This window comes from Cygnus olor, chromosome 5 (genome assembly GCF_009769625.2).
Source record: "Cygnus olor isolate bCygOlo1 chromosome 5, bCygOlo1.pri.v2, whole genome shotgun sequence".
Taxonomy (NCBI): domain Eukaryota; kingdom Metazoa; phylum Chordata; class Aves; order Anseriformes; family Anatidae; genus Cygnus; species Cygnus olor.
In genome coordinates, this window is record NC_049173.1 from 62,573,431 (window position 1) to 62,595,594 (window position 22,164).

The following is a 22,164-nucleotide window of genomic DNA, read 5'->3' on the forward strand; positions in this document are numbered from 1 at the left end:
TGCTGTCACATTTTATTTGAAATAGAGTTGCATATAAAAAGAATATACAATAATTTAACTTGAATAACTAGATTCTCTTGTACTATACATAACAGAAGTGTTCTCATTTGTATTAAATAAAACATTTTTAATATTAGGATGCAAAATTAATCTTCTTTTTGGCTGTCTTGAATTATGGAGAAGAGCTCCTTTCATTAGAAATTAAAGTTGGATATTCAGTTTCATGTCAATCTGAAAGAAACAAACACAGAATTACTGATACGTCAATAATGAAATGTTACTGGTAAAATGGGGGAATAAGTCATTTCTACCCAACTGTGGCGTTTAGATAACTAGCTTCACAACACATTAACTAAGCAGATCATTTACAAAAGCTCTTCTTCACAGTTTAAACAAGGTGCACTTATATTTGTAATGTCTTTTTATACCGTTACTTGTCCTATTTTCCCCAGAGGTTTTCACTGTAGACCTGTTACTCACCAAGAAACACTAGAGTTCTGATAACTCAAGTTATCTGAAGGTTGCCTGCATTGAAGACCATTTAGTGCAATGTAGTTACCATATTCACATTACCATTCAGCTCTTTATATTTGAATGCTTCTTCTTCTCCTGCCGAAAGCCTTAGACCCCACGTTAGTTGGGACGAAGTTGTTCTTGCCCACTCCTCCTGACCTGCTCAGGAAGTCTGCCAGACGATGGGTCACGCAGGTTGCTGTGTTGCATGCCCTCTTCTGTGCTGTTACACTGCTTTTTGAAAGGAAAAACAAAAGTTAGTTCCCAACGTATCTACTCTGCATGCAACAGAATGTCAGTAACAGATCATATGCCTAGGAAAGATTTTTGTATAAAAGCAAGCAGGCTTGCTGAGCAGCAAGCATTTACAACTTCAGTGAGCTTTGCTAACAAGCTCTAAAAGCTGCATCTTTATGTTTTTCTAAGTGTCAGGATCAGTTTACAAAAGGTAGCTGAGCCACCTTCTCAGGCAATTGGACCACACCAGACTTTTAGGGATGCCTGAGCTGTTTCCTACCTCTGGCAAGTCACCACAGCTAGCAGAAAGCTGCTGATAAGGTGCAGATCTGTGGCATTTAACCAATCTCCCTTTCCACCAAAAATTTAAATCTGCATTTTGTTTGCAGTGCTGCTGAAGGATGGTAGCAGAAGCTGATGACTAACTTCTCAGGTCAACACCATAACACCCAAAAGAGATACGAAATTCTAGCATCATTGGCCAACGGGAATTGTTTTTTTTTTTCCCCCAGTGATGCTGCTAGGGCTGTACCTGCACAGCAGCCAACCATTTGCTCCTACCCTTTCTTTCAGAGCTGAACCACACATAAACATACTACTTCTGCACATCTAATTGGGATATGGAAACACCATTCCTGCCGTCAGACTCCAGTCTATTACAGCACATCGCCATGCAAATAGTACACTTGCATCAGGATTTCTTCTGATAATAATTTTGCAACAAAGGACTTCATGGCATACACTTTCATATGGCCCTTGCTTGGAATAGTTTTCTACTAAAGCAAGGACTTTTCTTGGAGAAGGAGGGATTTTGCTCATTTAAGCATTACAGAACTGTTCATTAACAACTAATATTGTTTATAACATCAATGTAATGTTTTGGAACAGGCTTCTGATTACAGGATAGCTGTGGTGCTGCACAGGAAAACTAGAAAGAAGGCTATGTAACATGTCTGTGAGAAATAGCTAAAGAAATAGTCATTTTTTAAAAGAGGCTACAATATCTAAACATTAAGCAAAAAGAAAAAAAAAAAGAAAAAAGCTTTGTCTCCTAATTCACATTCCACACACACTATATTGTCTTAAAGTAATATAAATATTTTTAATACACTTGGGTTTCAAGTATACTAGTGTGAAGACCTATTATAAAATTAAAAGGAAAAAGGAAGAGAACATTAAATTCTTACCTGGAAGTGTTCAGTACTCAGCTTAAAACAGGATTACAATTCTAGTTTGAACAGCTCTGTATGAGCCCTTCCTGATTGCTTTGTTCCTCAGGATCTTTACCAATAGGATTGTATGCATAATTTGGTTACATGTGTACAATATCTGAGAAATTGAAATTATACTCCTATCTCATTGCACTTCATCACCTTCCTAAATTATTCTAGAATTACTTGCATTTCCTCTCTTGAATATGAATAGAACTTGTAAAAATGTTTCTAGCCTTATCTAGAAGTCTCACATTCTAAAACAAGTAAACCAAACAGATCTAATCCTTATAGAAAAATAGGTTTATTGAACAAGTGCATGGGCAGGCATGAAAGAAGAGTCTACTTGTACATTTAGTAGCCAGAAATGAACCCTGTCTAGATTTTTTTTTTTAATCAATGTCTAAGAAAATCATTTGAAGTCTCAATGCAGTGCTGTTCATTTTTATTTATTTTTCCCCTAGCTTGTTATGTGTGTTATGTTCTGTCTTCCTAACATTAAGGTCCATCTCAAACATTCTCTGTCGAAAACAGAATCAAAAGAACATAGCAAAGTTAGCAATCAGAGTTAGATCCACATGCATCAGGTTAAAAAAAAGGGAGAAGGGCAGAAATAAGCATGTCTAGTTGTTTCCTAGGGGTTCCCCATAGTTTGCATAGCGTTCATGTTCCAGGTCACTCAGCACATTTCTTTTCTTGCCAGGAGTTCCAGCCCCGACGTCAGTACGAGGGTAAGTTTGCAATTTGTGCAATTCTTGAGACAGTTTGCCCAGCACACAAGTACTCAGACTGGCACAGCGTTTGGAAATAGGTCTATCCAGGCTGCAGGGGGAAAAAAAACATGCCCAAAAGAAGAATAATCTCAAACATGCATGGTCATGCATTTCTTCCCTAGACAAATATATACAGTTAGGAAAATCAAAAGAAAAAAAAAAAAAAAAGATAATATAAAAATAATCTCTCCACATCACATTCCATGCAAGGAAGGTTCATACAAATGCAGTTAGAAGGAAAACACTATCTTTTTCCAATGAATACATTTTGTCGATAAAGCAAGTTGATTAGCCTTTCAGATGCTCACAGTTAGGGGACAAAAAGATTTTAGTTTCCAGGTATTCAGCATGCTATTTAGTCTCTCATACATCACCATGCTTGCAATACAAATTCTGTTAGGATAATGCAAATGTTCTTGCATGCCTTTGCTCTAGGGGGGAGAGTGGCGCTGCGTGCATTAGGAGGAACACCTCGCCTCTGCCAGGGACTTTCCATGCCTTACAACAGCATGCACTTTCACGACAGAGAATCCAAGAGTGATTGAATGGCCTCTAACATTCCCACTAGGAAAACATACCTTTTGCTGCCATGTTTAATATAACCCCCTCATTCAAGCTCAAATCGCCCTCCACATTCAGTCGTAAGAGACAGATAGAAGCAGGTTAACTACGTGGAAGCCATTCTCCTGATACCATTGTTAGGATGTTTCTGCATTATCCTTTACCAATTAGGTGACCACAGTTAGCCATAATCACCCCCCCCCCCCAAAAAAAAAAAAATAATTTACTTGACTTGCAGAGGGTCTGCTCAGAAGGCTCTTGCCAGGTATCAAACATTTAACACTGCCCAAGTGCCCTTCTTCCACCCCAGGACCACAGTCCTTACCTGTTCCCCTCAGAGGCTTGCTCCAGTTCTTCTGCTGTCATCTGTATGAACTCTTTCACCAGTGCATTTAATAGTCTCCGAGCTTCATAATCACTGAGCGTCACTCTGTCTGTTATGGACTCCAAGCCAGGTCTACGCGGAGGCAAGCAAAATAGGATGAATACAGCCCAGTTTGCTATAGAGAGGGAGTGGAGTTTGTCACACTTTGCTGTGTGTCATTGACAGTGTCTTTCACTGGTGTGAATATGTAAATCGTGCTTGTGCACAGCATTAGGTGGTTTATATACGTAGTTAAGAAAAGACAGTATCATAAATAGCATTAGAAGAAGCTAGCTTTTGGTAGCCCTTTCTCCTCCTAGGTCTCTAAAGGAGATTAAGTATTTCCATACCATTCAGATCAAGCACTCGGCAACAGGACCAGCTTCTTACCTGACTGGAGCTGCTTGGAAGCTATCCATCTGGCACATGACCAAGGCATAAACAGCAAGGAAAGATGAAATCTTCAGCATAACCATGATTTCCTCTCTACAACAAAGAGGTACATCAAGCAATGGCTGTTTTCCAACCCTCTCAATCTTATAAGGTCACAATTTCCTAGCTTCAAGTAGCACAAATGCTAACAGCTTTTATTTTCAATGTTGCCTTTTCACTTCTGTTGATCATTCACATTTTGCTTTGGTTTTCTCAGAATTTTAAAATAGCTTAGCACTATTACAGGGGATAAAAATGCAGCTTTTTGGAGTTGAAGTTCTGTACAGCAGCATTCAACTTAATGCAGACTTTCTCTTAAACTGGCTGAACACACATTCCTCTGACTAACTACTGCATACAATGTCATATTCAGTGTGTCCATCATGAACGGGCAGCCATGGGAAAAGAGTTGGGGGAAAAGAGAGAGAGAGAGAGAGAGAGAGAGAGAGAGAGAGAGAGAGAGAGAGAGAGAGAGAGAGAGAGAGAGAAATGCTTAGCATAAAACATTTTAATAGTACTGCTGTTAGCACTTTGTCCAAAACTGCTTGCTTTTCGGCAGTTAACACACTAATATCCCAGCTTAGGTCAAGCTAATTTCAAAAAAGCATTCCTATTCTGAAATCAGAAAAAGAGTAAGTTTCATTAAAAAAAAAAAAAAAAAAAAAAAAAAAAAAAAAAAAAAAGCAGTCATAAGAACAAAGCCCGCAGAAGAAATTTTCATCGATTTGCTTTGAGATACACCTCTGCTCCTCAAAGCACCGGTTTCTTCGGCTCAGATGAGCACCCCTGCGACTAACCCAGGAGTTTCGGTTTTGTTAGCTCCCGGTTTTCGACCCGGGTTTTCTCACAGGTGCTGCCCCGCGACAGGTAGAACGAGCGAGAGACCGAGGGCCAAGTTCTCTCCCCTGCATACGCGCACACACACTTCCGCGCATACGGACCCGCACCTCCGCAAACAGCAGCGCGTTACGGCCCCGAGCAAAGCTCCGCAACCCGGCGTGGAGACGGGACGCGGGGAAGCCTCCGGAGGCGGCGCTGCTGGAGAGCTGCTGGAGAGCTGCTGCTGCTGCTGCAGCAGCAGCAGCAGCAGCAGCAGCAGCAGCAGCAGCAGGCAGTGCGCGGTGCTTACCGGCGGTGCGGTGCGGTGCAGAGGCCGGTGACGCCGCCGAGCCGCGGTGCCGCGCGCTGCCCGCCCGCTGCCCTTTATCCCTGCCGCCGCAGCAGCCTGCGTGGGCGCCCGCGGGGCCCCGCCAACCAATCGCCGCCCCTGCCGCCCGGCCCGGCGTTGACGTCATGCCCCGCTCCGTGACCGTCCCATTCACAAAAATCCGCCGGCGGCGGGGCCGGAGGAGGGGGGGCAATTCACGGCGCCCCCCGCGGGCCGATCCCCGCCGCTCTCCCGGCGCCCCGACGGCTGCGTTCGGGCGGGCGGGGGCCCGGGGCGCGAAGCCGGGGCAAGGGCGCAGGGCAAGGACGGGAGGGGCGCCCCTCGGCCGCCCTAGGGGAGGGGGAGGCGGGGAGGGGGCACTTTGGGGCCGCAGCCCGGCGCTACTCCGCGGAGCGAGGGGCCCTGGGCAGCCGACCCTCGAGGAAATCCTCACCACCACCGTCATCCTCACCACCACCATCATCATCATCCTCACCACCACCGTCATCCTCACCATCATCACCATCCTCACCACCATCATCATCACCACGGCCACCGCCGTAAGGCGCCTCTCCCGGGCAGGTGCACGGAAGACACCCGGGGCGGGGGCCGAGCCCCGCCGGCGGTAGCGGATTACCGGGCAGCTGCCCGCCGCCTCATGCATCACCCGCGGAGGGCCCTTTGTCAGGGCGCGCCGGGGCTGCACCTGCCGGCAGGATGTTTGCCGAGGGGGGGCGGCCGGGGCCGGGGCCGGGGCCGGGGCCGGGGCCGGGCGGAGCAAGGAGGCCGGTTGCCCTTCCTCTCGCGAGTCGTACCGCGGCCCCTCACCGCCCGGGACCCCGCGCACCGTGCGCGGCCGGGCCGCGGCTTTGGCAGCCGGGTGCTGGCCGCCGGGCTTCGCGCCGGTTACCGGGGGGTTGTTACAGGAGCCGGGGGCGCGGGTAGCGCCTGGCGGCAGGCCGGGGGGCTCCGCCCGGAGGCGGATGCAGTCGGGAGAGCCGCGGAGCAGGTGCCGTCGCGCTGTAAGGTTTTTTGGCTTCGAAGTTTAAGGAGGAGCGCAGAACCGCTGCGCCGGGCACCCGCTGGGGGTTTCTCCTTTCCCTCGCCGCCCGCGGTCGCAGCAGCCTCTCGGCGACCCCGGCCCCCTCCTTGCGCCGCAGCGGGGCCCCGCGCTCCGGCCGGGCTCTGCCCCTGCTCCTTCTGCACGGCGGCGGCGGCAAAACCGTTCGGCTGCCCCCCGATTACCGACCCTCTTTCGGAGAGCGAGGCGTGTTCGCCGCTCCTCCGCCGCCCGCGGGCCGGGGGGGGCCCCGCCGAGCTCAGCGCGCCGCCGGCCCGGGGGCACGGAGCCGCAGGGCTGCGGCCGCCCCGGGGCTGCTCTGTGCCCCCTACCCAGCCCGGGGGCTCGGGTCGGCCCGCAGAGCCCCGTGCCCAGCCCGGTCCCGGGGCTTCGCCCCTGCGGCTTCCCCACGCTCGCTCGCCGGGCACCGCTCGCACGCTCCCCCGGCGAGGCTTCCTCCTGCCCCCCGCCCGCCCAGCTGGAAATTTCGTTGTAAATGGCACGTCTGTGGCACGCACGAGCATCCCGTGAATCTTTTGTCTGCCGGGAGAAGGAGTCGAACTGTTTGATTTTTAATCTCCCCATCTTCTGCGACTCCTGGTCAGATTTTTAGTTAGTCTTTCTGAGGCTGCGTTTGCAAATAGCGGGTAGCACCTCAAGGAAGGCTCATCTTTGCTGTTTCAGCGTGACTTGTACAGCTCCATCAGCAGATGTAAAGTGTAGGAACTTAAATGAGTGAACTTGCAGTCAGACATTTCTCAAACTCCACTCTTGCTTCCCGCTTCCTCTGTTAACAGGCAATCGTTCAGATATTTGCTTTGGGGATTTATTAACTTTGCACAGAATATTCCTCTTTTAACCTTACAAAAAATCCAGGCAACCCTGCTGGAATAATGTATTTCAGTTCTTCAGGGCGAAAACAAGTTGCATTTCATCTTACAGTTGATTCAGTCACTTCAAGCACTTCTCCTGCCAATGCAACTCAGCCGCGGCCAGGAGTCTGGAGGATGCACTGACTACAGTATTTCAGCTGCCAGCATTTCTACTTCAGGCTTTCACTGGAAGAAACATAAATTTACAGCAACAGGTATTAATGCCAATAGATATACTTTTGTGCACGTAAAGATGAAATAGTACTTGGATGTTGGCAAGCACTTAGGCTGCTCCTTGCCAGAGCTAATGGAGGGACTCCCGGCTTGTTCTATTTTTTTTTCCTCAGTTATACATCAGCTGGTCTCATCAGATGTATTTTCTTCTTGCAAACCTCTCTTCTCTCATACGTAAGATGGAGAAGAAAATTTACAAAATAAAAGGAACTGCAAAGATCAGTTTGTCTATTTTAGGGGGCTGTTGAAAAGATACAGAGTTCTCACAGGATAAAGCTCTCCAGTTGCTAGATGAATCCAAAACCAGAGGTTAAGTTTTTGTGGAAAAACTAGCACAAAGGGGTGCCTATGAGCACTGCACTAGGAAAGCAAATGATTAGGGAAACAAGGAACTTGTTCTGCTTTTTTTCATTGCCTGATAATATAGCAGGTAAAATAATCAGTTTCAAAAGAAACAAACTAAAGAGCTACAAAATATTTTTTTTTTTAAGAATTATCTAATACATCCTACAGATCTGAGTAAAAGGAATCTCCTCTCCTAATTTATTTAAGTTTGCAGGGAATAAGAAAAATCTGCCCTATTTTAAAGTGACTTTCTCACTTGATAGAACTTCTTACAATATTCTACTATTTACCTATACATTTTAAAGTGCAACCATTTTTTTCTACTATACATGTTGCCATTACATCAACAAGCCATAGACACTGCAGTGAGGTTCTTAAATGTTATCAGGTGACATGCCATTAAACAAAAATATCACATTTATATATTACACTGCAATTTTTGTTCAATAATAAAAAGTAATTCTTTGAGATAGACAAGACTGTGAGCTGCACAGACAGAATTTCCATCCCCAAGTATGGTTCACACCTGACAAGAGAGGACTCTTTAAAAAGGAAGGGAAGCCAGGGATGATGCCACCACCCACAGACACGGTAAGTTATTCCTGAGGCAGGTGAGCATTATTTGCATCTCTCTGCTCTCTCTAAGCTTGGTTTTCGTAGCACCCAGATAAACCATTTTCAGATCAGGACATTTCATGATAAAACCAGCTGTAAAAATCACATAGTCTTTCTCTATCTGTGTCTCTGCTTGTCTGTGTTTCATGTGGGTGCCTAGTCTGATTCAGTATCCTGTCTCCATGAACGGCCAGAAAGCATTTCCACTTAAGCAGACTACAAACAATGCAGGGGAAAGTGAGTGCTCTTGAGCTCTCCCACGAAAGCGTCTTTCTAATGTTTGATTGCAATCCATTCTGCAGAAAAAATATCTAAGCTGAGCCAGAGTTAACCACATCATGCTGTTGTAAAAGAAAGCTGTACATCAATAAGAGCATCATATTTAAGACCTGAGAAGTAATCCTTACACTCTGCTTGTTGCTGATAAGGTCTCAGCCAATGTACTCCGTTCAGGATAGCACGAGAAAGCTCAAAAAGACTCAGGCAAGTTGGAGAAGTCCAGAAAATAATAATAATAATAAAAACAATAATAGTTATAAGAAAGCCCATAACATGACTTAGGAGGAAGAAAAAACAAACAAACAAAAAAGACACAAAGACTGGAGAAACAGTTAAAAAAAGGAAAGTCTACAGAAAAGTGTGATACCAAAACCATAAATATTTGCCATGAGTCTACATGCTGGTACTATGTTCAAAACAGCAAAAATATATGCGCTTAAAAGTAAACAGGGGAGATGCCACACATTAGAAAGACTGACACATTGAGATTAATGACATGTAACAACAGATTGTATTGCAGTTATGGCATATCTTTCACTGCAGGGTTGTATGGCATGGTAGTCTAACGTCTGTCAGGAGTGACATACACAGTTGATACACTCTGGGGATGGAACATGATCGACTAAACTGCTCTCTTCAACTTTTCCATCTCCAGTTTCTGAGATTCTGTAATTTTAATAGCTAGAGACTTGTGTAAACTCTGAAACGTAACACCTCACCTACCATCCAAACTTATGTTAGCACTTGATCTTGGAGATGTTACTTCCCTAAATCATCTGCTCCTTTGCCTAATTCTGCTCCCACAGCCTCCAGAAGGCCATATTCAGGTTTAGTCTAAGCTCACATAAAGCTTATCCACAAAAATATTTGACTGTCCTACAAATCCTGTAGCTTGGTTTAAATTTGGCCAAAACAATGAGAGCCTCTTTTTAGAAAAATGCAGTGCTTTAATGAGAAACAGAACACTGACACAGATCCCAACACTAAAGGGTTTTAAAGGTTTTCCTTTTTAATGAACATCAAAACATTCAGGGTGCTTCAGGAAGTACTTTCTCAAAAATGGAACTGCTATTCAGCCAATTACTGAGAAATCTATGAATCAGTCTGAAAGCAAATTCAGTTCTTCCGACATGCCTTAGAAATGCTCCCAGACTGAAATATGAAAGACATTTTAAACAGAAGATCAATGCTGGATTGTTTTAATCTCACTGAAACTTTCCTAATGAGCTTTGGCTTTGAAGCAGTTTCCCTGTATATATTCAAAATTCGGTGCAGAATAATCTTTTAAAACAAAGCAAGTCACACTGTCCTACACTGCAGTTCCCTTGGACAGGGAGAAGTGGGAGACAGCAAGGAAGCTGGCTATGGCTTGGCCATCTTCTGTCCTGCATAACCATAGCTCAGCCTCTGTGCAGGCTCGCAGAGGCTGCAGCCCTAGCTCATGCTACCTGGCAACACCTCCATCCTCGAGAATTGGCAAAACTAAGCTGCACTCCAGCCAGAGCCGGTTCTGTCCCTGGTTGCAGCTCCAAAGCTCTGACAATTGAAATTCCCCAAGGGGAATTCTCAGCTCTCCAAATGCAGCCAGGGCAGACCTGCAGCATGACCAGAGCAACACAAGGGGGACAAACTGCAGCTGAGAGTCTCACTCTGAAACTATTTCAGAATTGGCACCTATTCCCACTTCATACATTCTGCTGCTGAGATAAGAGTTGAACAAACTCCTTATCTGGAAAGCAACCTCAGAACTGAAAACTAACCTCGTTAAGCAATAGCATTGTCATAAAACTTTGTTTGAATTGCTTACACAAATGCTTCGCTACTATCTTATATGTCATCAGAGTACGTCAGCAAAAATCTGGTGAGAAACTATACTGTAGATCCTCAAGTTAATCCTATGTTTGTCCTTTACAAGACATAAGGAGCCTGGAAGATCTCATTATTTCATTCTTTGTTCTGATAGTAGTGAGGTCTGATTAAGCCACAGTATTACTTAATGGTTTTATAAGTCCATTCTGGGACTATTCAGTTGCCCCAGCAATATCAGCTGCTACAGCTATACATCCTTGTTGATACCAGTAATGGCATCTGTATCAGGAGGACCAAATGCAATTGTTCCTGAGCTAGCTGTTTAATTGTTTGACTCTTAACAAAAGCCACTTGGGCAAAGATTTACCTGTACCTTTAGGTACTAGGTACCAAAATAAACCTCTCCTTTACGTACTATTTACCAGCACCGTAAGGAGAAAAAGCTATTACTATCATAATAGTTGCTAATCTACTTACATCGGAGTTTCTGGGAACCAGTAATCATATGAGAGCATCAATTAAAAAGACACGCTTCTATATGTTTGCATTAAATTGACCTAAGTATATTCTGAAAGATTAAAAAATAAGAGCCAGCAAATAAAATATGCCAAAACTATTTTTAAAGTTACAATCTTTACACCACTATCATAGTTTTCTGCATCTGACTGACAACATAAAATGCTTAGGCACAGTAGAACTGTGACTAAGGAGATGTTGGTTTTCAGCCACCAAACATCAAATTCGTAAGAGAAAACTTTAGATGGGTTGTTCTGCTTTAGCAAATCATAAAGTGCCATCAATGTTATAGGTTTAGCTAAGAAGATACTGTAATTCAGCATTCGCTAAGATGAATGGGTATATATACCTATAGCATATAGATATGCTACAAAGAGCTATGTAATTGTAATAGATAACGTCTGCACATGACTCTAAACTTGTCAGTGGGCTCATGAAATTATTTTTGTCAGTGAGAAGCACGCACGTTTCACACACGCTGATACAGCTGTTTTTCATTTTCTTGCCCCCCCCCAAAAAAAAAAGAAAAGGAGCAAAATCTTTACATTCCCGGCCATAAAGAATTTGTTTTCCTGTATAACACTTAATAAGAAATGGTATAACTTAACTGGACAAAAGACACCATTATAGGAAGAGAATGCAATTTAGCCTGATAAAGGTTTACCTTGTTTTCTAGAAGTTCAGTAATAACGTCAGCGTTAAAGACTAAGACAGCAGAAGTCTTCTTTAAACTGCAGCTGAGTACAGGTTTGTGAAATATTTGATGGAACTTAGGAATTACTTCATTTTTCTCTCAAGGGTGTAACATAGTTTTGATCAGGATTTTGATATTGTTACTGAAAGAACAGTCACATCTATGGGTATGTTTCTTCAAATTCCTTCAAAAGTCAAAGCTATGTAAATGCATAGTCATTCCCTGTCAAAGAATTGCTTTCTGCTTTTCTTGAGAAGACAAATATAATCATTTGCTGTTACTTGACTGTCTCCTTACAGAATTTATGATGCGAACTAATTGTAAATCTTGATGACCAGAATGTTTTAGAATTTAATAAAGATACATGCTTTAATGGGTTTCTTTACTCAGCCATCATTTTTTATAATTGAAATCAAAAAACCTTTACTCATCCTATGAGTTTGCTCATTTGATCATCTGTAATTAAGATGAGTAAAACCTTCCCAAAGTAGCAATTCAGCACACACTACCCCCATGCTCTCGAAAGAATGAAAGAATGAAAAAAGGATCAGCCGGGAAATGGCAAGGAATCTGCCCTTGGACAGCCCATTGGAGTCTTGCATCCCTAAACCTCTGTTCTTAAGTGATTTCATCTGTCCACAATGGTTTATCACTTACTTCTGACAACTTTCAGTCATACTTATCCATGCCGTTCCTTTTTCCTCCATTTAATCACACATCCTTTAGAGGTTCTCAGGTCTTTAATCTTGGCTCATTGACCACCTTTTACATTTGGCTTGAACAAATCTGATTTTACAGCTCTGCAACCACGTTCTTTGGTTTCAAATCCTCTCTTACAGTAGATAGCACCACCACGTTTACTCCATCACCAGGGCTAAATGCTACAGTAAGGTCAGTTTTGATTGTTCTCTCCCCTGCTTGAAGATAACTCTCAAATCGTGTCTGTTTTTTTTGTTTGGTTGGTTTTGGTTTTGTTTTGTTTGTTTTTTTCCTCCACATTAAATCACACAGAATTACAGAATCACAGAATTGTAGGGGTTGGAAGGGACCTCAAGAGATAATTGGGTCCAACCACCCTGCCAAAGCAGGTTTCCTAGAGCAGGTTGCCCAGGTAGGCGTCCATACAGGTCTTAAATATCTCCAGAGAAGGAGACTCCACAACCTCCCTGGGCAGCCTGTTCCAGTGCTCCATCACCCTCACCGTGAAGAAGTTCTTTCGCATGTTGGTGCAGAACTTCCTGTGCTCCATTTTGTGGCTATTGCCCTTTGTCCTGTCCCCACAAACCACTGAAAAGAGGTTGGCCAAATCCCTCTGTCTTCCACACTTAAGATACTTGTAAACATTGGTAAGATCCCTTCTTAGTCTGCTCTTCTCAAGGCTGAACAGACCCAGGTCTCTCAGCCTTTCCTCACAGGGAAGATGCTCCCGGCCCCCTATCATCTTTGTGGCCCTCCGCTGGACTCTTTCCAGGAGATCCCTGTCTTTTTTGTACCGGGGAGCCCAGAACTGGACACACTACTCCAGGTGAGGCTGACCAGGGCAGAGTAGAGGGGGAGGATCACCTCCATTGACCTGCTAGACATACTCCTTTTTATGCACGCCAGGATCCCGTTGGCCCTCTTGGCCACCAGGGCACACTGCTGGCTCATGGTCAACCTGTCGTCTACCAGGACCCCCAGGTCCTTCTCCACAGAGCTCCTCTCCAGCAGGTCACCCTCCAGCCAGTACTGATACATGCGGTTGTTCCTTCCCAGGTGCAGGACTCTACACTTGCTCTTGTTAAACCTCATTTGGTTTCTTCCTGCCCATCTCTTCAGCCTGTCCAGGTCTCACTGAATGGCAGCACAGCCTTCTGGCTTGTCAGCCACTCCTCCCAACTTTGTATCATCGGTGTACTTGCTGAGGATGGACACTATTCCCTCATCAAGGTCGTCGATGAAGATGTTGAACAAGACCGGAGCCAGCACCGACCCCTGGGGAACACCGCTAGTCACAGGTCTCCAGCTGGACTCTGCGCCACTGATCACCACCCTCTGAGCTCGGCCAGTCAGCCAGTTCTCAACCCACCTTGCTGTCCACTCGTCTATCCCACACTTTCGCAGCTTTGCTGGCAGGATGTTGTGGGAGGCAGTATCAAAAGCCTTGCTAAAGTCAAGGTAGATGACATCCACTGCTCTCCCCCCATCTACCCAGCTGGTGATGCCATCATAGAAGGCTACGAGGTTGGTCGAACATGATTTCCCCTTGGTGAATCCATGCTGACTACTCCTCATAACCTTCTTCTCTTCCAATTGCTTGGAGATGGCATCCAGATCAAGCTGTTCCAACACCTTTCCAGGGACAGAGGTGAGACTGACTGGCCTGTAGTTTCCTGGATCCTCCTTCTTGCCCTTCTTGAAAACCGGAGTGACATTGGCTATCCTCCAGTCCTCAGGCACCTCTCCTGTTCTCCAGGACCTTTCACAGATGACAGAGAGAGGTTCGGCGATCACCTCCTCTAACTCCCTCAGGACATCTGAATGCATCCCATCAGAACCCATGGATTTGTGTGTGTTGAGCCCACTCAGATGCTCCCAAACCACTCCCTCCTCAACCAGTGGGGAGATCTCCACTTCCCAGACTCTTTCTCCTCCCTCCAGGGTCCAGGAGTCCCGGGGGAGGGGAGTCTTTGAAGCAAAGACCGAAGCAAAGAAGGCATTCAGTATCTCCACCTTCTCAGCGTCTCCCATTACCAGGACACCCCCCTCGTTCAGCAGGGGACCCACATTATCTCTAGTCTTTCTTTTAGTGTTTACATACTTTAAAAAAAAAAAAAAAACACTTCTTATTATCCTTTATCTCTTTTGCAAGCTTCACCTCCAGGTGGGCTTTAGCCTTCTTCATCACATCCCTGCAGGCCCTGACAACACTCCTACACTCCTCCCAAGAGGACAGGCCCTTTTTCCACATTTCATAGACCTTCCTCTTCCTTTTGATCTTATCAATGAGCTCCTTGCTCATCCACGCAGGTCTCCTGCCCCCCTTCCCCGATCTCCTACTCTTTGGGATGCACCGATCCTGAGCTTGGAAGAAGTGCTGTTTAAATGTTGCCCAGCTCTCACAAGCACCCTTGTCTTCTAGCAATCTAGCCCATGAGATACCCCCAAGTAGGTCAACGTTGGCTCTCCGAAAATCCAGGGTAGCAATTCTACTTTTTGCCTTCTTCTACCAAGTTCCATCTTGAACTCCACCATCTCATGGTTGCTGCATCCCAACCTTCACATCCCCCAACCTTCACATCCCTAACAAGCCCATCCCTGTTGGTAAGAACAAGGTCCAGAAGCACCACATGCCTTGCCAGTTCCTCCACCACCTGCGTCAGAAAATTATCTTCAACACATTGAAGGAACCCTTTGGACTGCGTGTGCCTGGCCGAGTTACTTTCCCAACACATATCTGGATAATTGAAGTCCCCATGAGAACCAGCACCCGGGATCACGAGGCTACTTCCAGCTCCTTGTAGAAGGCCTCACTGACCTCCTCCTCCTGATCTGGTGACTGGTAGTACAACCCCACAACAGTGTCACCCATACCAGCCCACCCCTTAATTCTCACCCACAAGCTCTCCACTCATTCATCACCCTTCCCCAGGTGGAAAGTCTAATTAAAGTCTATTTCTTGATTTATAGCCAAACAGTTGGACTTTTCTTCAGTACATTTTTTTTTCTCTTCTTGGGTCTTTCCTATGATTTTGTTGGTTTTGTTTCCTCTTCAGAATGCTTGCTGCCAAAACTGTCAATCACCTGTCTTTTCTTTTCTGACACAGATGCCGTGGAAATCATGATCCTCCTTGCAACTCAGATTGCGATGACACCACACAATTATACAGTATATAATTGCATGGTGTGTTTGGCATATTAACATTTTTACTCCCATGAAAATCAACATCATTTTCATTTTGCAAGTTAGCCCCGTGTAATTGTAGGCTGTGAATAAACCTTTCTCCCACCATTTTGAAGTTTTTTTCCGATCAACCAGTCTGTGTAGTTCTGTTCACCTGAATTTGCTGAGCAGAAGTGTTTGGAGACCTCCTCTTTTTATTAAATGTATGCAGGTAAATAGGTTTGAATCTATCCATTTGAGTTCACATGCTTCAGAACAGCTGCTCAAGCACAGTGAATTCTAATCCTTGGCCGTTTCTCCTCATTCTGCCTCTGGCTGGAGCCAAGCTGAGGCTGAATTTCTTGCCCTCCAGTGAGAAATCTTAGGCCTCTGACCTTGAAATGCTGACATTTTTGCAGGTATGGCCAAAATAATTCAAGACACCAGGCACTATCATATTGAAAAAAAAAGGATGAATGAATAAGTGGAATGAAAAAATAAATTTCCAACAGTAGTCAAGCCACTTTGTATCATGAGAAACTGGATGAGATTCTGGTATGGAAGGCTGTCATTAATAAACATTTTACAGGCATTTTACAGATAGGGCTGAGAAAGGTGCTGAGGCCTGTGGAACTGACTTCTCATTGCATGAAGATTTACCCAAAAATCAGAGTCTTTCACTGCACTGACCCAGGGAAACCAGCACAGACTTCGGTCAAACCCCCACACCAGCCTTCAGCGCATGACAACACACAGGCATCAGCAACTCTGGCTGAGAAAACTGGATCAGCATTGCTGCACTTAACCTTCAATAAAAGTTACTGGCATATTGTTCTGTAGTACCTAAGTGACATTTATCCTTCCTTCTCAATCTGCCCATCCCAGGCAATTATGAGCAAGGACTCTCTTTGAATCTTGTTCTCCTATTAGACTTTATAGTGTTGTGCCCTATTCAGCAAGTACCTAGGTAGTCAGTCTGATTGCCCCAAAGCCTCGCAGATGTCTTGCAGCCAAAATGCTGCACTTGGTCACTTCCCAGCTCCCCTCCTTGTTCCCCATGTCAGCCACAGCTCTTACCTCCTCTCTGTGCCCTCAAAGCAATGGCCTTTGCTATGTTTGATTTCTTCATCATCTGCCTTCTGAGCAACATATGGGGCCCTCCTCAGCCTTCGTGCCATGTACTCTCAGGTCATGAGTGCCACGTTCGAAGCAGAATGTCCCATCACAGAAGCATACTGAGCATCTAATAGTTAGGTTATCAAGTACATAGCGCATTTGATCTGTAATGTTATGAATGTAATTAAGTACATGGGTATACATTCTTTATCACTTTAGATTTTAGAATTCTTACAAATCTACAAAAAGAAACTAAAAGAAGAAAAAAGAAAGATCGAGCTGGAAACACACGGTATAGAAATTATAACAGGGCAGTAATCCTTCTGTTGTGCCTAAGATTTACTGCCAGTGTAAAGTCGCAGTGATGGAATAGGAAAATCAGCGCGAGTGGAAACGAAGTGGAGTTTTCTATAAACTCTCTGGGCAGGCTGTTACATTTCATGGCGGGTTTGCTTTCTTAGCTCTGCAGTAAGTGATCCCGAGCTCTTCCAGCCCCCTTTTCCCAAGGTATGGTCCTGCTGAGCAGCAATCGCGCTGGCCCGTTAGGTACCGGGGGGCTTCCCCCAGCGCGCAGCTGCCTCCGAGGCGGCTGCCAGCCTCGGGGGGGAAGACACCCCCCGACCGCGGGATTTTGCTTCCCCGGAGCCAAATGAGCGGTTTTGCTGTCCCAGGTGTGCGCACGGAGGCACTCTCGCGCAGTACGGGCACTTCCATCTCACTCGGGCGCACACCACGCCGGGACCGCAGCCACCCACCCGCCTCCTCCAAGCCACCCCCCGGGTAACCCCGCTCCGCGCCCGGCCCCGGCTGACGCGGCAGGCGGAGCCGCCGCGGGCCAATCAGCCCAATGGGGCGGCGGGACGGGCCGGGGCCGGGCCGCGGCAGGAGGAAGCGGCGCGATGCGGCCGGCGGCGGCGACGGGGGACGCGGGGCCGGGGGCGGGGGGCGGCGGCCGGCTGGTGCCGCCGCTGCTGCTGCTGCTGGTGCCGCTGGCGCTGCTGGCCGCGCTGGTGGTGCGGCAGCTGCTGAAGCAGCGGCGGCCGCCCGGCTTCCCGCCCGGTCCCGCGGGGCTGCCCCTCATCGGCAACATCCACGCCCTGGGCGCGGAGCAGCCGCACGTCTACATGCGGCGGCAGAGCCACATCCACGGGCAGGTACCGGGCAGGCGCCGGCTCCGCCTGCCGGGCCGGGGCCGGGGCCGGGGACAGGGAGCGGGGCAGCGCGGCGCCGGGGCGTTCTGGCCGCGCTGCGGCCGCAGGAGGAGCCGGGCTGCGGGACGGGAGCGCTGCTCCCCCTGGCGGGCAGCGGCGGCGCCGGGCGGCCCTGGGAGCATCCCCGGCGGGGCACGCTGCAGCCTTCACGGGGACGGGCAGGGGCAGGCGCTGGGGGAGCGCAGCCTTTGCGCTGGAAAGGCGCTGCTTTAAAGGGCCTCTAGGGGGATAGTTGGATATTTACTTACAGACGGTTTGTGTGCATACACGGGGGGGTTCTTTGTTTTCCCCGCACTTAGTTATTTCTCAGCTGTTTCCTTTCATTGGCCAGTTTCAAGCAACCAGTCTATTCTTACACGCTTCATAAAAAAACCAAAGTGGATATCCTATCAGGACATCAATGGCAGAAACAAAAGGATAGGGGCATCTCCATTTCTTTCTTTTGTTTTGGCAATAGGAGAAAAAAAAGTGAATGTGTTTCAAGGAAAACATTCACATGAATGGATTAGAAATAGGAAGGAAAATATATCATAAAATAAGTTCAGGTTTCCACTTGCCTGAAGTGCTGCCTGCAGTTCTGTTCACCTGCTGTCACCAAAGATCCTGCAGAATTTGGGGGCACTTGAAGGAGGCAGATCAGGATATGGGGAGCTCTGAAAAAGATCAACAAAATGATCTTTTTTAAAATGACATTTTATATTCTAGGAAGAATAATAAATAAACTATGACTACAGTATGCAAAAATGACAAATGCTCTCAAGAAGTATACAACGAGTTTCTTCTTGTCACATAAAAAGAGCATTTGCAACAGTGAAAAATTCAAGTTTGCTAAAAGGAAATAGGGAAATGCATATCTTCACAGAATGCATAACTAGACTAACGCTCATTAATTCTTCATATAATGGTGTCCAACAGTGCTGAGATAAAGAAAAAATAAGGATTTGTGAAGGCAAAAAATATGGGACTTACAATGCTCAGAAAAATATGGAAAGGGTTATAGAATTTTTGTCTTCAGAGTTTAGCCTCATTTTAAGTTTTTTGAACCATAGGATAAATTTTTCATTTTGTTTATCCTGTATGTGCCTTCCGCAGGATGTATTGCATCTTTCTCCAAAGCATCTAGTGCTGACCACTTCTGGAAACAGGAGATGGGACTAGCTGGGCTATGCTATCATTTGTTGGCTGTCATCATGGCTCTCACATCTGTCATCTGACGGGTCTTGGGGAGCCTGTGCAAAGTAAGCTGGTGTCCAGTTTCAGAGACAGAAGGGACTAGGCGCAGCTTGGTTGTTTTCACAACTGACACCACTTCTACATCTGCCACTGCAGAGTGATGGAAGTCTTTGCGATAACAACTTGTAGCTTCAGTCACAACGTCCATAACCAAATTAAGCACTGGAATTTACCTTTACTAAGGAAGGGAGGAGAAAAAGCTAACAACAGTGAGACTTTCCTCCCTTCTGTGGAAATAGTCTCACCAAATTAAGGAAGTAGCCAATACAAATATTTTATTTCTAGATCTTCTATAAAAGATACACCTTATGCCTACTAAAGTTAGGGGAAAATAATTTTTTTTTCTGAAATATATGCATTGTGGTACCTGACTCACATTTTTGTAATGACTATATAAAAGCATCCCCGGTCCTTACTTTGGAGGTCTCATCACATTAGGTGCACTGCGAAGCAGAGTGTAGTGTGGGCTAATTTACTATATCGTTTGACAGAATAAACTAGCTCACAACAAACTCTGTGATGCCACTATTGTATCACTAGTAGAACTCTCTGGTTACCTATATGCCCTACTGAAGTTATTATTATATTTATGAAGATTGTATTTTCCATTGAAGTTTAACATTGTTTCACTTTTTCATTAGTTGTTTTGCTTGCTTTTGTTATTTGTTCTTAAGATTTGCTTGTAATAGCATTTATTATTTTTTTCTTTTTTTCTCCAAAGATTTTCAGTCTTGATCTGGGTGGTATATCTGCTATTGTGCTGAATGGCTACGATGCAGTAAAAGAATGCCTTGTTCATCAAAGCGAAATTTTTGCAGATAGACCATCTCTTCCCTTGTTTAAGAAGTTGACAAACATGGGAGGTAAGTGCCAGTGTCTTCAAACAGAAATGCCGTTTTTGTCCATTAGTTTTGATTAGTGTTTATGATCACATAAAACATTTGCATTAGCTGTTTTCTCTACTTTGTTTGTTTAAATCTCCTTTCATGAAATACTTAATGCTTTTTTAAAGATATTTGGAAAGGATTGTCATTCTTGGACTAAATTCCATAGCAACATGTGTTTCATTTTTTGTCTCCATGCTCTCCCCTCCCCACTCAATTACTATCAGTTGCTGAGCCATTTTCTTTGTTCCTGGTGATCCTGAGTTTGAAGCATCTCTTAGTTTCATATTTGGCTATGAGTAGTGAAAACATCTTCTGAAGTAGCTATACTTAGAACTCTTCGAATTGTTTAGTATGAACTTTGAGGAACGTATTTTGTTACATCTTGTCTTTTGTGTAGATTTGGGCCTTTTAAGTAGGCAAATATGATTTCTGTGGCCTTCCTATTAAGAAGATCTATATTAGATGGGCCTCTAACATTCAAATAAAGTTGTATGAGGAACTTCAGGAATTTGAGGAGTTTAAGAGCTGCAGCAGAAACTTAAATTCTGTGGTTAAATAGGTCAGTATTTCTCCTTGGTGATTCAATTCTGGTTTTTTTGTTTGTTTGTTTTGTTTTCTGTCTTTTATGCTTGGCTTTGTAACATCTGTTTTGCAATACTTCTTTTACTTTGCATTACACAGATTTCAGCCACATCATTAAAAATTGTACCCTGTTCCTTCCTTGGTTCAGTATTCTTTTTTTTTTCTTTGCTTAGAGTGCTTAATTAACTTTACTGTGTTTAACTTGAGTATCTTAATTAACATTGAGGAGCTGTTTTGACTTCAAAGATGTTTGTCAGAAGCAGGCTGACAGTCCCAGCTCCCAGTGACACTTTTTATACCTCCCTGAGATGTGGAGAAGTACTGTGACCTTTACAACTCTGATAAGAGACAGCTTTGAAAGTATTCAGTATTTGAATTCAAGCCTAATAGGAAGGATCTTTTTGATTTTTTTATTACCAATTTCACTTCTTAACTTTTGTTTATAGGATATGCTACTTTAATAATAAGTGAGTGACAACTTCAGTGAAGAAAGGAAGATATGGGCTTTACTACATGTTAGTATACGTGTTATGTCCCAGAAGGGCTTGTGTTTTGATTGCTAAAATGTTTTTTTGTCTTTATGGATATCAAAATACTCTTGCTGTACCTGTTGACATTATAGTTGCATTGCATTTTGCTGTGTGGAAGTACCCATAGCAACTGTTCTATCTTAGTCCAAATTTTCATAAACACGTTTCCAAACTGATCAGATGTGCCTCTACATAAGGATACGATGTCTGTTAGCCTGCTTGGATAGGTTAGGCAAATGTTTGTCAGGAGTAGCTTAGGCAAATTTAATTCAACTTTGAGGCAGAGAGATTGTTTCAGTAATCACTTAATGGCTCATTCTATCAATAGTAATATACTCTTAGAGTGGATTGATATGTTAAATAATTTTATCATCTTATGGGGGAAAAATAAAGCATTGCATAAAATACTGTGTCAAAATATTTTTTCAGGCTTACTGAACAGTAAATATGGCAGAGGATGGACAGAACATCGCAAATTAGCTGTAAATACCTTTCGAATTTTTGGATATGGTCAAAGGTCCTTTGAACACAAAATTTCTGAAGAATCTGTGTTTTTTCTTGATGCCATTGATACATACAAAGGCAGACCATTTGATCTTAAGCACTTGATAACAAATGCCGTTTCAAACATTACTAATCTGATTATTTTTGGAGAACGTTTTACATATGAAGATACTGAATTTCAGCACATGATTGAGATTTTTAGTGAAAATATTGAATTAGCTGCTAGCGCTTCTGTATTTTTATATAATGCTTTTCCGTGGATTGGTATCTTGCCATTTGGGAAACACCAGCAGCTGTTTAAAAATGCAGCTGAAGTCTATGACTTTCTTCATGAGCTTATTGAACGTGTCTCTGAAAATAGGAAGCCTCAGTCACCTCGACATTTTGTAGATGCATATTTAGATGAGATGGACTGCAATGAAAATGATCCAGAATCTACATATTCAAGAGAAAACTTAATTTTCTCTGTTGGAGAACTCATCATAGCTGGGACAGAAACCACAACAAATGTTTTAAGATGGGCAGTGTTATTTATGGCTCTTTATCCAAACATTCAAGGTAAGAATGCTGATATTTT

General features: G+C 44.6%; 2 protein-coding genes across 6 annotated transcripts in view; one reads left to right on the forward strand and one right to left on the reverse strand.

Moving 5' to 3' along the window:
- Positions 1-18,311, reverse strand: LOC121071398 (calcitonin). Of its 5 annotated transcripts, XM_040559636.1 has the most exons (6): positions 18,100-18,311; positions 16,602-16,759; positions 4,050-4,145; positions 3,621-3,752; positions 574-747; positions 1-231 (listed from the first exon to the last, which is right to left on the reverse strand). In XM_040559636.1, the coding sequence occupies exons 2-5, from the start codon at positions 16,700-16,702 to the stop codon at positions 585-587; spliced, it is 492 nt and encodes a 163-aa protein (XP_040415570.1). In that variant the 5' UTR covers positions 16,703-16,759; positions 18,100-18,311; the 3' UTR covers positions 1-231; positions 574-584. The 5 variants fall into 5 exon arrangements, with proteins under 5 accessions (XP_040415570.1, XP_040415569.1, XP_040415571.1 ...); XM_040559635.1 differs by lacking the exons at positions 1-231; positions 574-747 and adding an exon at positions 1,370-2,783 and having other exon boundaries at positions 18,100-18,291; XM_040559637.1 differs by lacking the exons at positions 1-231; positions 574-747; positions 16,602-16,759; positions 18,100-18,311 and adding exons at positions 1,370-2,783; positions 5,221-5,356.
- The window catches only part of LOC121071396 (vitamin D 25-hydroxylase), a 10,654-nt gene continuing 6,174 nt past the window's right edge, over positions 17,685-22,164 (forward strand). Inside the window, exons 1-4 of the mRNA XM_040559628.1 lie at positions 17,685-17,794; positions 18,944-19,089; positions 19,806-19,947; positions 21,513-22,145. Of these exons, the coding sequence (XP_040415562.1) occupies positions 19,941-19,947; positions 21,513-22,145 (640 nt within the window). The 5' untranslated portion in view covers positions 17,685-17,794; positions 18,944-19,089; positions 19,806-19,940. The remainder of the gene's footprint in view (positions 17,795-18,943; positions 19,090-19,805; positions 19,948-21,512; positions 22,146-22,164) is intronic.